At 36.8% G+C, this 16,072-nt stretch overlaps 1 protein-coding gene across 5 annotated transcripts in view; it reads left to right on the top strand.

Moving 5' to 3' along the window:
- The window catches only part of LOC124631868, an 82,647-nt gene that overhangs the window by 41,385 nt on the left and 25,190 nt on the right, over positions 1 to 16,072 (top strand). For 4 of the 5 annotated variants that reach the window (XM_047166501.1, XM_047166499.1, XM_047166497.1 and 1 more), the window contains exons 3-14: positions 6,296 to 6,473; positions 7,293 to 7,395; positions 7,776 to 7,897; positions 8,912 to 9,063; positions 10,094 to 10,273; positions 11,561 to 11,609; positions 12,865 to 13,029; positions 13,309 to 13,598; positions 13,927 to 14,078; positions 14,603 to 14,817; positions 15,062 to 15,404; positions 15,742 to 15,902. In XM_047166501.1, the coding sequence (XP_047022457.1) occupies positions 6,296 to 6,473; positions 7,293 to 7,395; positions 7,776 to 7,897; positions 8,912 to 9,063; positions 10,094 to 10,273; positions 11,561 to 11,609; positions 12,865 to 13,029; positions 13,309 to 13,598; positions 13,927 to 14,078; positions 14,603 to 14,817; positions 15,062 to 15,404; positions 15,742 to 15,902 (2,110 nt within the window). The remainder of the gene's footprint in view (positions 1 to 6,295; positions 6,474 to 7,292; positions 7,396 to 7,775; positions 7,898 to 8,911; positions 9,064 to 10,093; positions 10,274 to 11,560; positions 11,610 to 12,864; positions 13,030 to 13,308; positions 13,599 to 13,926; positions 14,079 to 14,602; positions 14,818 to 15,061; positions 15,405 to 15,741; positions 15,903 to 16,072) is intronic. The other variant, XM_047166498.1, reaches the window with a different exon arrangement.

The raw sequence follows: 16,072 nt of genomic DNA, 5'->3' as shown, positions 1-16,072 counted from the left end.
ATTTAAATCACCGAAATTATACAAATCTATTAATCAATTTAAATTTAAATCAGTAGCATTTATTTCAACCTACCTACTTGGACTGGTTTATCGATCGTAAGAACACCGATGGTTCTCTCTCGGTGACATTGTAGTGTCGAGCGAATACTTCACATCACTAGAACCTTTTTTTATCGAAGTCAGCTATTTCAAACAAAGGCATACCGAGTGAGCAAAACTTTGAGTTTCTATTCAGAGAACATTGGCTCGTGTGGGGTAAAATTGTGCTATAAAAGCGAAAATAAGTGCATTGTATTGTTTGTACCTATGTACCTAAACAAGTTAATACACTAGAATGAAATCGATATCCTTTACACAGCGTTAAATTGTAGATATTAACTCTTCGTAGTAAACATCGCTATTGATTATAATTTCTATAGTAACATTGTTTGAGAGACCAGTCTGGTTTTCTTGTCTATCATATTATATGTTTATTTGTACAGTCTGTAGGTACTACAGGTTTTAAAAGGCTTGAAGTGGTTCAGAGTTATGTCATCACAGTAATACCCACAGTCCATGCAGTCGCAGAAATGTAATTTTGATCCGGGTAAGGGATAAATAATTTATTTAGGTCGAATTAATTTTAATATCAATTTATTTGTTTCGCATACATATTTAATAAACCAATTGAAAATTGAGGATAATTGGGGATTGAATGAGGAGGTTTATTACGATTGAATTTAGTTTAATACATTTTATTCTTATTATAACTCTCTGCTGTCCTCGGCTACATTGTTTACCCGCTCCTCTATCTATTCTACTATTTACCTACTAGATCGATTTCTACTTACTTTTCCGACTGCTCCAATACCGCGTTTTATTGAATATTTTCTCGTTACGAAGGGCTGCCCAAAGAGTTAATATAGGAAAATATGATAACGTAACTGCGGTCAGTCGTCCGTAACGGTAAATAGGGATGCGTGCGCGCAGGTTGTGGCGTCCACTTGCGGCTGAGTTTGCGGTCAGCGTTGTGTAGCAGACCAACTATGTACTGCTTTGCCATCAACAGTTCAATTAAAATTGTTGACTGTCTTGTCTTAGGTACACGTTATTTAAATAGGAACTGGCATCACCATTCTTTCCTTTTGTTCAACATGTTCTTACATCCATAATGTGATAATCGATCTGTGAGTATCATTTCATAACATAAGCTGATTTAGCTTAAGCGCCATGTGTACACCCAACCACACCTATTAAGCGTATATTATCATAACATGTTGTGCTACAATAGGCAATAAAATTTAAATAACAACTACCATTGTTAAAAACTGAACTAGAATAAACTTTCGCTGCTCCTTTCTAATTTTTTGCGAAAGGGCTCACAACTCAGATTAAATGATTTATAAATCTCACCGTTATACAAAGTCGTATGATGCCGAAGCCCATTGTACGGCAGAACTTTGTAATGGCTGCAATCTATATTGCCTGATATTATTCAAAGTGTACTTTTACTGGCCACACTGTGAGATACGGCCCCCATTGTACGAGAATTCAATGGTCCTCACAGAATCTTATTGCATCCACTTGTTCACATCGATTCGGTTTGTATACAAAAGGTGGGAAAGTTTTAAATAGATTTCGAAATAGATCGATGTTATCTTGTTTATCATGCATAATTGACTTCGGATGAGAAAACGTTGGTTATTTTGTGAAACAGGTGAATATTGCAATATGAGGGTATGGCTGAAACTTATGAGGTACCTACCTACTATTCAATTTTGTCTGCCTCTTTGCTCCAGTCTTAATATTATTGCTGTGTATGAGAATCTGGAACTACGCCAAGCTGAGGAGTATTGTACGCAGTTACATGGTTACATAGTTTACTTATATTGTAAGAAATCATATTAGCTACTATACTATGGATTTTTATCCTGTCTGAGTACAAAATACACGACCTATTTTATGGAAGTTGCACGTAATAAAATAGAAATGAAGAAATAGTAGCCATATGTGTTTTATACATTAAAAGATATCTAAAAGTCAGGGGCCCGATTCTCCTAATTTTACTTAAGCAACATTCGATTGACGTTCGACTCGATTCGACTGAGATCCGATCCCGACTCGATTACGATTGAAGCGTATGTGGCATTCCGCTATGTTTTCTTTGAAATAAACGTTTTTATCCTTTTCTGTCATTCAATAATGAATCATTCTGTCTGCAAATGATTTACGATTGCAAAATGATTGTGCAGCAAACTACCGTATAGACCAAAATTAACAATATAGCAGACCAATCGCACACCAATCAAATGTCAATCGAATACGATTGGTCTTTTATTAGTAGCAGAATGCCAGATATGGTTAAAACTGCTATTACGATCATATTGCGATTCGATTTCTATTCGATTTTGACATTATTAACTTAGAAGAATCGGGCCCCAGGTGATAGACTCGCTTCATTGCGGTTGAAGTTAATGGTGCAAAACACATCAATGCTTCTCACTGACGCCATTACGATGGTAAATGTTAACCGACAACCAATTACTACAGCAGTCGCACGCGTTTTTACGTTTCTTCTAATACCATTCTCAGGTCTTTACCGGTATATCTAGTTCATAGAGGTATAGGGTTACTTCGATAAAACTTCTTTCTTCTCGAGTCTTTAAAAAGAGTTTCAATATTGTCCGCTGTCTTTGTTAGAAATTCGTCTCGCTGTTCGGGGGCAACCAACCGTCAATTTTGCTTGAATAAAGCTAGTATTTGACAAAGGTTCTCAGTATTGATCCTGTTAATAAAGTTCTCACGACGACTTCGTCTATCAATATTTTTACCAAAGCTACAGTTTGTTTGGTTTAGTGACTTCCATAAAGTCCCCTTTAGTTGCCTCTTCCTTCTTAAAAATGTCCTAAATGGCAATTTCCGGCAATTGAGTGGCCGTTTTTATGATCGTCAGAGGCACTCGCTTATTTGTTTAAAATAATACTCTGTTCGTGAATTATGAGGTCCAAAATGTCTATCCGTTTAAGTTGTTTGGTTTGATTGCTTATCAAAAATTTGCTTGGTTCAAAGTCAGGTCTTATTAAAATATCTGTTAACGATGTGATTATGTGGCTTGAATATTCGATAAACAATCCATTTCTAGTATCGAACTAGTTTTCTAAATAGGTGTAATATATTGGCTTATGATATCACTTGCATAAATAGATAAAGATACCATGCTTCAAGAGTTATTGCAAGATAACTTGATTTTAACGTGAAAAGGACTCCTTAGAATAGTGTAGCTAACGCGTAGCGCTACACTGCATTTCTAAGCAATTAATAAAACTTTATACTCATAGCAAAAATCTTCAATCAAAATATCATAACACGGCCATTCATTGAACAACCCTACGGAACCAACTGGCACAATCATTAACATTGAATCGTTGCAATCTAGCTGTTGGGCTTGAGAACACCATAATGATACCATCATGATTTGTTCAGACATATGTTTATGACGGAACTTCTTGTATGCAACCTGTTTCGATAGCGACTGGTTTGAATTTGAATATGAGTCGAATCGATTTTGGGATAGCAAAGCGACCGGTTGTAGTGAGTCACGTTGTGTAATATGGCTCGGGAATTTTTATTCGGTGTTGGAAGATATGACGTTCAAATTAAGCTTGACGGCTGTAGATATCTATTGATGGAGTTATCACAAAAAATAACAAAGTAGCATAATTCATAATGTACATACTTGGGTCAAGTTATTTGTTAAGTAAGAATCTGAGAATAAGCAGACAATTAACGTTGAATAAAAAGTCGGAGAATGGTTCTTTAAATTAGATTTTTCCGTCGATATGTCTTCGATTAAGATAATCGCTAGGACTCCTGTTGTATTTCATTATTTAATCTCATGGATAAACCTTGTTCGACAGTTAGTAGTTAACGGCTTTTAACATCGTCTCTAATCTGTGAATTTATTTGAAGCAAATTCCTAATAGGAATGGTAGTAAAACCACAAACCAATTTTATTGCTGATATTTATTATAATGAATTGGCAACTGTTTATTTTACTGTTAGTTGGAAATAACTATTGAAATTTTTTTTCTTGATATTAACAGAAAAATAACACTAAACAAAACTTATGGTTATATCTCCTCTAGATATTATCTGCTCCTATAAAATCGATACTAGGCTACGGATTTTCATACCGTTTTCACTAATACAAAGAGTTATTCAAGAGGAAGTACCGAAGAATGGTATACCCATGCAAAGCCAGGGCATTTCGCTGGTACCCCCTACATAAAATAACCTATGACAAAACTTCACAAGCTTAACACAAAGCTACAAAATATACAGGTTTTATTAACTCGTCAACGGAAGCCACGCTCCAAAAATGTCCTCGGATACCGTCATACGTCATGTAGTTACAATCCTACGACCATATTGTACTACCATAGCGTAGGTACTTTATAAATGTATTGTTTGTTAAGTACTCAATCCATTCATTGCGTTAATGTATCTATTCTGATTACACCTTTACACAGAATTACAAATAACGTAATATGTATAGGTAACTGTTATATTCCGTTATTAGGTCCAGTCTCCACCAAAGCTATTGAAATATTGTCACAGCTTTTTTATCGGCCCACGTCTGGGCACAGGCCTCCTCTCACACGGGTTGAGCTAATCACCACGCTTACTCAATGCGAGTTGGTGATCTCAGACTTTATAGTCCAGGTTTCCTTCACCTTTTTAATCAGCCATTAGTAATTAAGATATAGGTACTTAGAAAGTACATATAAACTGAGAAAAGTTGCATTGGTAATTGCTTGACACATACACATACCTACATGAGAGGTTGGTGCTTTACCCACTAGGCTACCACGACTTCGACCACCTATTAGATATAGACATTTTATAACGGACACTTAATATGTAGGTACCCTATATACTTAGTGAAAAAAATGTTGTCGTGCAAATTTAAATTTGCGAAATTACTAGGTACTTAAAATAAAATATTTAGACACATTCAGCACATTGTATTTAGATTTCTAGGTAAATTAATGTTCTTATAAATTCATGTTTTATTTAATTACGACAGGTCAATGGTTAATTAAATTAGTGTGATAATTAACATTTTGTTAGTAATTCAATGTAGTTGATAAGCATTGAATTATCTAAATCACAGTCAAAATATTCTCTAGTAATTATCAAATGAACATCAAAACTGTATTGTTTAATTTTATGAATTCAGAAAAGAAATCTGTGCTTGAGATTCAAATTTTGTGAATTAAAATAAGGTTTTTAGTAAAAAAAAAAATATTGCAATAACTTATGTAAAACTTATGAATTTATGATAAAAATTGTTTTTGGCTTCATTTTCCTAATTTCTCAACTTACCAAACCAATGAAGGTGAATGGTTTGAAGTTAGTAAACTTCAAGTTCCTTATATGTTTTAATTAAACGCTTTATTATAAATGTCAAGGGCACGTCTTTGTACCAATTCTTATTGTATAATTTTTCACTTTATTCACAAATTAACGGTCACAATAAAATGTTTGGGGTTTCTCACGAAAATGGTCAAATGGTAACCCCATGTCCCATTCTGTTTGTACGCCTGTAACAGCAGATGATTTTGGTAACTCATATACGAAACTAATAGTAGGTGTAGTTAAAAGGTTGGATTAAAAAAAAAATATGTTCGGAAACTTTGGTACTTCACTGCGTCTATCTTTATCTTAAATCATTTATGTGCAACCCGTATTTCACAACATTACAATTAAGTAAATCAACTAAAAGCACAAAACAAATTACACTGAAGACCATATATCCCCAGGTCAAGCCATATCGAACATACCGTGAACTTCAGACAAATAGTGCCATGATACGCGGTGAATTGTAATTATATACGCGATTTATACCAAAGGCCGTCTGCTTTGCTGATGTCGGTCGTAGGTCAAGTTAACGACGGAGACCCTCTGTGTTGTCAGTTGTGGTCTTTGTTCGTTTATGTACCTCCTTATGTAAAAGCAGGTGGATAGATATTTGCAACTACTAGACGAATTCCAGAAACTTTTTAAAACTAGCTTTTGTGTTATCTTCGCTCAACCGTAACGGTCCTCACGTGCCGAAAGTTGTTCTAAAGACTCATGGAGCTTTTTCTTGGTAGAACTGCTAAAGCAATTTTAATAGTACTGAGTATTAGATATTAGGGATCCCAATCCGCTTGTGTTTTACACAAGCCGTCTTTTCCATCAGGCTTGTCTTTCACTAAGGTCCATTCGTATATGGCTCGCTTATAAACATACTGATCCACAACTTCTTCCCCAGGGTCACTCTGAGTCGAAGGGTGCAAAGAAGCGAGAGAAGAGCAGCTCGGGCAACGGCAACAAGCCCAGCAGGGGCGTGGCCACTTCCTTCGGGTTCCGCCGCCGACCGGCCAGCACCTCGCGTGCTGACGACAACTCGCGCAGGAAACAGAAGGCGCATGATAAGAACGGGAATGGAGGTAGGACATTCTTGCTGATATTGTAAAGGCTAGAGTAAGTTTTTGATGCCTTCAAACTTTTGCCTAGCTCAATTGTGACGCAATTTTAGTTATGAGGTGATACAAACGGTAAGAATTATCCTTAAAAAAATTCCGAGTCAGTTCGTTTGGATTGTTCACCCCTTCACATTTAATAAATAATTGGCTAACTCAATTGAGATGTGGCGGTTATGTGGTGAAAGACGGCTATAAGACTGATCCGTAAAAAAAAACAACATCAGTTGCAGCAATATATATATATTGCTATAGCTTATAAGAAGTTTTTGTTAAAAGCTTAGCAGTGTCGTAATCATGTCAAAATAGAAGACAAGGTGCTCACTAATTTGAATAGAGGTAGGCATCACAAAAAGATCATTAGATAGCGCGGGCTGTATGTCGTAGTGTACTATCTAGATGTTTAGTATTCAGCTGTCAAAATGTTGCGAAGGTAAGCAGTGAAAGTAACGCTTGCTTCGCAGTACTTAGTGATCGTATATTCAAGGAAATTGAGAGGAAACATGAAATCGGTAGGACAATGATTGTACCGGATCAAACAATGTCAAAGGTTATCCAAAACATGATTAAAATTTTGTCAAAATATATCGATGGAGAACAAAGACATTGTAATAATTTACACCGAATCATATTGAAAAAACATGATGAAGAAATACAAAACATCTCAAACGTTATCTCGTAGAATGTTGCAATAAGAAACTTGGGTTTAATGACGAGTTGCATGCACGCACCGGGTGTGTATAACAGGTAAGATGTCCATATATAATGATCAACATTTCACGACAGGTTCCACGGAGGATTTACGTCCGGAGGAGGTGTTGTCGGGCCGGTCGACGCCTCTCGCGAGACCCCGCAAGGAGACCGCCGGCCAGCCATTACGTTCCACCAGGTAACAAACCAGATCACACCCGCACCTTACATAACCGCTATCGAAAGCAAGTGCTATAGGGAAATGACATAATAAAAACGCAAATTAACTTATTCATAAAATAGAAAGCTAAATGCTTTTATCATTTTATTGTAATTCTAATTCTAAACGTGAACGCGGAGGCACACAGTTTACCTACAAATGATTGCGCGCCTGATGCGGACGGAGAGTAATTTATTGCTTTTACATTTTGCGTAGGCGTTTCAATTTAAACGGTAGCTTCAATGTGTCTAGATGGCTAAAGACTAGCAGACACTTTAACTTGACTACGTGCTTCATTGCTGGTTGAATAAATAAGCACTTTCTTCTGATATCTGTCTTATTATTGTCTCATTTGTTAGGTTCGGTTTCAGGCAACAACACGCCAAAACTGCGAAGGTCGGGGACGTGAGCGTGGCTGCGGAACCGGCCTTCGGAGCCCCGCATAAGGACAAGGAGTCTACTATCAATAACAATGCATTAGGTGAGCATGCGTGAGCAGAGTTGTAATATCAGTTATGTGTGTCAGCATGTTGATTACACCGCATTAATTTATTAAAATACAATAATTTGCATTTAAATGTAAATACTCTCAAATATTTTAAATCTTAATTTGTTTAAAATATTTGGTAATAAAAATTGAAAGTGCACATCAGTTTTTGGAATGCAGACTTTTAAAGCAGGTATCTAGATTATGTTAATCAGAGTGTCGTTCACCCGTTACAGATTAGGTATGCAAATTGCATTTGAGAGGATTCCTGAAATGGGCATTTAGAAAATAGCAAATGAATTTAAAGATTATAAAAGCCAATAAATATGGCTTGAATAAAAATATGATTTCTTCGAATTTCTAACACACACAGCAAGAGAATGTAAAATTCGTTTTCTAAACATAAGACATTATACGAAACCGTCCATATTTCACATGCCTCAATAAATTCTTCGATCGATATAATATTATTCCGAGCCAATGGTTTGCTCTGCTGTGTCTGCCATTTTCTCTGATAAATGAAGGCGTCTTTTATGAAAACCTATCCGCTTAAAGAAACCTGATGAAGTATTCACGTCGATCCAGGAATGTGTTCACGATAAATGGGCGTTTACTTAATCCGATTAGGTAAAACGGACCATTTGACGGTTTCCGTATAAAGTAACCGAGTGAAATTTTAGAATGTAAGACATGGTTGATTGACTGAAGTACTTAGCTATTCTAGGTTCACCTACGATACATCTGAACATCTCAATCAACTGAAAAGCTGCCCAATGTTTTCAACACTACATGAATGTTCCCTAGCTGATTACATCCGCATAAGAGTAAACAAAAAAAAAGATTCCGACGAATTGAGAACCTCCTCCTTTTCTTGAAGTCGGTTTAAAATATGTATGAGAAAAAGGCTTCTTAAAATGAGCATAATAGAGAAAAAGGATTTTCACTTTCACTTTTTCCACCATTTATTTTCGGAAGATTTAAAACCAATAAAATGTGTATAAATTCCAGACAAAAAGGCGGGGTACAATCAGCTGCCGTTGCAGGCGACGCAGGTGTCTTCAACCGGGGTGACCACCGTGGTCGGGGCTGGAGGCGTGCCCAAGACCCTCACTAAACAGACCGTCATACTGACGTATCAAACGCAGCAGATACCTGCACAGGTGAGCTTAATATTCTTAAACTTTAACTAAGGATATAGGTATGAAGGGGTAACGGGGTAAAGGCAGGATATGAAACAACTTTACTAGCACTAACTCCAATAGACATCGCTTTAAGAGGGGTTGCAAACAGCGTATTTATGTGCATATACTACTTGCGTTTATTTGTTACCTGATAAGACATACATATTAATAAAAGAAATAGCAGAAGTGTGATTCTACAAATGGATGTTGTCGAGTTTTACCTCAAATACCTCCAATAATAAAAGATCCGCTGAAGAGCGTTACCCATGCATAATAGAAAACTCTAGCTTAGTTTGCCCAAGAAGTAAAACGGTGTTCTATAAAACTTTATCAGTCTACAATGCCTGTGTTTCCTGGCAATTAAAAGATATCCGCCTTTTCTAGGTTAAAAGGCTGGAAACAATACAATACCATAAAACTCACCAGTATTTATGTTTATGGAAATGCAATCTCCATTTAGGTACACTTTCTCATATATTTTAACATAATTTTCCATTGTGGTATTTTGTTACTGGTCTGAAAATGTAATAAGTATGATTCCACTTTCTCATAATTTAGAATGTAGAAATGATTGAAGAAGTTCTTGCAATGTCTGTCGCATTAGACGAATGTAGCATAAACCTGAATCATGCGAAGTCGTGTGTTGTTTTATGATGAATGTTTTCATTCCAATATATTCATAGACAGTTATTCGATGTTCAATCAGACATTCGCCGGGAATTGGACAACATATTTAAAACGTTACTGCTGAAAAAAAGACTAAAAATAAATCAAAAGGATAAAAATATCGATACTTTAACGTACCTAGAAACTTTGCAATATTCTTATATATGGTAAGTATATTGCTCGAAAAGCGTTGTGAATATTAGTGACGTTTCAAATTCATAGATGCTACAATATTCTTAAACAGAAGTTCGTCCGTCCGTAGCTCTTACGAAAGCATATGTTATTGCACTGACTATATCTAAATAACATAATAATATGGTCTACTAAGAAGTCTCAATTCCAGGATGGCCGGCCAACCAAAAGCGTGCGGATATCAGAGCCAGCTACAACGCGGGGTGCATCCGTACCCCGAGTGCAGCCTGAACCCCAGCGGGCTCCTGGGAAGTACACCTTCCAGACCACGCAGCTGCCCAGACCCCAGTTCCCAGCTGTCAAGAACATTGATGCTAAGACCACTAAACAGGTAAGAACTTGGAAACAAGGCAAGAATGTTTCATTTGTAATTTTTTCAGAGACGAATGTGAATGGGATTGATTTATTTATTTTTAATGTCGTCCTCTTGCGATGTAGGCTATAAGTAGGTATAGGTATTCGAAATTGCTTCTGAATTAAAGCATCTTTAACGACTTAAAAGTTATTAACTATTGTTACTAAACCGTTGATATTATTTATTATCGATCGTTAAAGTCGAGATTACGGCCTATACATTGTAGGAAACATCGATCACACTTAATTTAGGTCAACAAGCTTACTACGAGCTTTTCTTCCTATTTCTCATCTCTCTGAATCAAAACACCACCGCCAAAATATCCATTACGAAATTTTTCACATTTAGCATTTTTAATAGACGCTAAGTATTCCATAAATTACATAATGGCTTCCTGGTCAATCAATAACAAGCTTTAATGTTTGTGAACAACAGTGGGTTTTTCTTTAACGCTGAAAGTGGGTCACAACTTGTCTATTTCAGACTTGTCGTGTTCGATGCCGGTCGCCGTATACTCAAAATATCTACGGTGCACAGTGCATCTAGCGTAGTGCTCCACATAAGATTAGAAAAACGAAGATCGTTATCAACCAACTAGTATATATTCATTTATTCATGAAGATTTGCTCTAGTGCTTCATGAAAAATTATACTCAACTACAAAAAAATATTGAAATAACTCTAAATTCCTTTACAATGTTATTGCAAATGTAAAATGATTCAAAGAAAACAAACATAATTGTTTACCCGAAAATTTCACGCAGATCCACATTACTTGCATAATTTAAAAGTTAACATACATACTCGCACATACTTACATACATAATAGTATTTTGCAACGTACCTATCGCGTTAAAAAAGCAAATTAATTAGACTGTACATTTTCCCCTCGTTCTGGACCGTGACAAGACGTGTTTGTAAAAAGTTTTATTTCACTGTTATTTTGATACTAAAAGTTAAAATTGTGTATTTTAATTAGTTGTTGTAATAAATGATTTTTGAAGAAACTGAAGAAAGTGAGTAGATTTGAGTCTTAAGATTTCTTGTCGGTTGTAGACTACGTGTGTTGTCGGGTTTATTTTTAAAGTTAGTGCTTGGTATACGGGTCATTTCGACATCTGTTCTCGTAACATTAGGGATAGTGGTCGGGTTCATTCACAGCTATGCACTTCTAGCGACATGGTCAATATATACATTTTTGTGTGCAGTGCGTGAAAGTGAAGTGAAAGGGTTCACCATGGCTAATAAGTGTTTTTATCTGCAGGTGGTGAACAACACCAGGAAATCTAGTGTCACAGACGGATGGAGGGAAGGTAATTAAGATGTCGCTTTAATGGTAATTTAATTTAAAAAATTGCATCCAATTTAAATACTACTTTCTAGTTATGCAACTACAAATATTTAAATGCAAGGCCGCTAGGTGTACGTAATACTTAATGAATTGCCTAAAACAAAAAAGTATTCCCCTACAATTGGAATTACGAATAAATTAGTCGATAGCTTGTAAAAATTGTAGATAGGTAAATAAGTGCTGGGTAAACCAATTTCTAAAGACTGCTGTAGAAAGTAACAAGCAGAGAGAATGCTAATTATTGTTCAAGAAATAACCGTTTCAGTTGTTATTGCAAAATATTTTTTTCATGAACAACTTACACAAGAAACGGTAACGAGTGGTTGCAACAAATATAATGTTAAATGTAAAAAAAATACGTTTTGCACTTAACTTACTTAACTGTAGCATTAAGTTACAATTATTCGTTGAATCACTTAAGCACAGGTATTTAAAGCTGAAGAGTTTATTTGAACTCGCTAATCACAGGAATTAATTGTCCAATTTGATAAAAATCCGGTGTGACAGCCCCTCCTAGCTCCGTCTTTATCGAGGGAGGCTGTAGAGTTTTAATCCGGAGGCGCAGAGTAGTTCCACGGGATGCAGTTGAAACTGTTGGTTATTACAAATATATACCTACGTAGATCACTAAATTATTCAAACGTTCATAAGAATGCGAAGAGAGAAAAAATACCTGTCAAAATAATAAATTGCACTACTCCTATTCGTTTTAAAATAAAATTTAAACAAAATTGAACGTCCTTGTTAAAAGTGACAGGTGACAGAGAGATTCTAGAATTACAGGCAGTCTATAATAAACTAAAGAAAAATGTAACATTGATATATAATTTGTGTGTTTTATGTTGTGCTAATTTTTTATTAATTAGATGTTACACTGATGTTAATCGTTGTGGGCAAAATAATGGAGTTACATATTTTTTACTTCTCCAGAGCGTGTTTGGCAGTTTTCATGTTGACATAACATATAAAACATATTGTGTAGTCTTTGCAAATAAATGTCTGAAAAAGCTAAGCAATAAAAAAAAATGCAGTTCACGCACACACACGAAAAAAACACAAAATAACTTATGTACTGATATGCCAAAATACAAACTCCATATACACAATACTGAAAATGACCGAGAGAGACCATACCGTTTGGCCTCCCTTCAAACCAGTATATCCAAAACAATTTTCCTTTCTAACTTATCTTTACACCTCATGTTTCTGTTACCCAGGTGCAGCATCAGCAGTGTCCAGTGACTCCGGAGTATGGACGGGTGGGGAGGGCGCAGATGGCTCACCGCGCATGCGTCGGCGTCCCCGTAACCTGGAGATGGTCATGCGCAACTCCCATTGCTTCCATCTCAGAGAGCTGCAGGTTTCAGACCTTGATATTATGGGTGAGTACAGCTTATTTGCTTTTAGGACAGTTTAATGTTTGCTCTTGAGGATTCGTGACATTTGAACCTTAAAAAAAACTGAAAGCAACGTCGAATCATCGGATGTTTTATAAGCAAAAAAGTCATATTATCCATTTCATTGTCTGCGAATCAGACACAATAAATAAACAATGCGCGTGTATCGGACATGCGTACTTGAAATGTTTCGTTCTTTTTGCTCTATACCAGCAAAACTTTTGTAGCTTACTGAATAAACAAACTCCCCTCCCATATTTTCAGATGACGCTCTAATCACTGGACAAGCAGTAATACCTCTTCCAAAGCTGCCAAGTTCCTTTGACGACGAGCTGACTCCGGAGTACGAGGTCACACCAGCACCCACGTACAAACCACCATCTCCTATCTTACCAAAGCCAACACCAGCATCAGAAGCTTCCCAGCGACAGAACTCCCCAATGTCCACTCTAGAACGATACAGGAATAGGAACAGACCCACCTTGATACAGACGAACTTGGATGAGGAGAAGTTCGTTCTGGATAGGGCACAGCCTGAAAAATTGAATAAACAGGTATGATATTTAAATCTAAACTAATATTATAAAGAGGATTTTTGAGAGGCTACACCATCCCCTGGTGACATAATATAAGTATAGAAAGAGGTTCCCCCAACACGGGTAAAACCGCAGGAATAAGGTAGTTAGTTAAATATGAAATATTTAGCTATTACATGTAAAACGTTTAATGAGGGCATCGCCTTGTTGTATCAGAAGGAAATCGTTGAAGAGCGCACAAAAATGATGAAGAGCGAATTAAAAATATATATCTGCCAGTATTTATTACCAAATTGAGGAGGCCAGAAGATTTTTTTTAGTTTTAAATGTGTTAATTTATTTTTAGAACTCATTCGTGAAGTCTTCAAGTGGTGTGGTGTCACCTACCACGGTGAACTCGTCGAAGGAATCCAGTCCATCTTGCAAGAGTGAGGAAAGTCATTTCGGGAACAGCAGTGCTTGGCAGAGCCACGCAGCTGGCGAAGCTATGGCTACCAGGTATTTAAAGATTATTTAGAAGTGAAATGTTATTAAAACTGACCAATCAGTGATCTGGTTTGCTGTGAAAGAAAACGTTATAGGTACCAGTACAATGGAGTACACCATACTCTTGACAAAAAATATTCGATAGCTCCCGTTTCCAGTTTTTTTTTTAATAACGTAGACTAAAGAAGCTGTGAAGGCAGGTAATCAAAAATTGGATGTGAAAGCAGAACAATGTTTTTTTTTTTAAATAATTCAACACGCAAAATTAAATTCCTTTGTTGCTCTAAAAGAATAGGCCGACCTTCAACTTCGTCTACTTAACAAAAAATAAACATATTGTCTGTAGGTATTATTATTCTTGCCCAACCGTTAATCTTAATAGTAGGTTAGAAAGACAGCGAGAGCTGTGATTATCAAGGTTAGTTCGCTACAAAGATTTTTGCTTTGTTAATATTTTACTAAAGAGGTATTTAAGGAAACTTTTAAAAATACATACTTCCAAATAAATGCGAAATAAATTTAAATCCTCCTTACAGATCTCAAGACGATGTATCCTTAGCGCTGAGCGTGTCCAGTTGCGAGGACGATAAGTCCAAGCTGGAGAACAAAGAAGTTCCAGCTCCGAAGGTGCTGGAGCCGGAGATACCAAAGAAGACGATAGTCATCATGGATGAGCCTCCAGTGCCGCACCCGCTGCTCATGAAGTCTTTGACCATGAGCCAGCATGACGCGCTCAGGGGCACTATGATGGGTAAGTGGTATATGAACATATTCCGTTGAAATTGTTTTAACATATCTTAGAAGGAAGCAAGGTGATCACGAAATAGAACGTTCTAATTCGAAGTTATGTAAACTGTAGTAACCAGCACCAAAGAGTTTTGAATACGCCCGGTAGATGGCTTAAGAAGTTAATCGCGTTGTTGGTCGCCTAAATCTTGGTCGTAAAAATGTGTTCAATAACAAATAGGGTTTAACAATAAATAAATATCCCTCAGGTTCAATGACAAGTTCAAACTACAGCACCACGAGTACCTGCACAAACCAGAGTGGTGACCACCACAACCTCACGCTCACACTTGAAGATTCCAAATTCGATTTATCAGCTCTAGAAACTTCCACACAAAGCATGTTGGATGACGAGACTTCCCCTGCGGACAGCTTGATATCCTCAACCAGTACCAGTGACTCTAATAATGAGCTGCAGGTGGAAAGAGATCCTCCTTCAATAAGTTCGGCGTATCAGACTGCTAATACCAAGACTAGGTCACCAGAACCCGTGGTGGTAGAAAAGGATAATATCGATGGGGAAGCTATACAGCCTGTTAAAGAAGTAGTTATGTAAGTTTGTCGTTTTATCGCTATGGTGTTTTTAGTAGGAGTTTTAAAGTTTGTGAACATTTCGGAAACAAACATTCAAAGAAATTGTGCCGACATACGCCTATCATTTGTAACTATGCAAGACGCTCACTGTGAAATTGCTAGTGACAAAATATTTGGAGGGTAGCCAACCGCGAAACCAATTCGTTTGATGTCTTACTAACAAAAACTAATTCCTCAACAGTGGCATTACGACAATATCCCAACCGAGTAGACCTTTGAAAACTCCTACTCTTCAAGACTCAAACATTGATGTAATTCTTAACATAAGATATTTATTTTATCCTCTTCTCCACAGTGAAGCATCCAGGATCAACGGCGAGAGCGGTGATGCCAGCAAGAACCCGACTCCAGAATCGCCAGGAACACCGACACACGCCTCCGGGTCACTATCCTTGTCTGATGGACGGGACTTCTTCGACGACGAGATCGCTGACCAGCCAGCTCTTCTGTTCAGGAGTAATAACATTTTTATAGTCTACTAGCTTCCACATTCGACCCTAGGGAGCTACTCCCATACTATTGTGAAAAAAAATCCTAACCCCAGGTCAAAGCTGCCACCATGTTTATAATAATGTGTAATGTGGTCATAGTAATGTGTTATTTCCAAGCAGTTATTGCCGTCACTT

The sequence above is a fragment of the Helicoverpa zea genome, chromosome 7 (assembly GCF_022581195.2).
Source record: "Helicoverpa zea isolate HzStark_Cry1AcR chromosome 7, ilHelZeax1.1, whole genome shotgun sequence".
Taxonomy (NCBI): domain Eukaryota; kingdom Metazoa; phylum Arthropoda; class Insecta; order Lepidoptera; family Noctuidae; genus Helicoverpa; species Helicoverpa zea.
The sequence above is the reverse complement of the archived record's forward strand: the minus strand, read 5'-3'. Positions and strand labels throughout refer to the sequence as shown.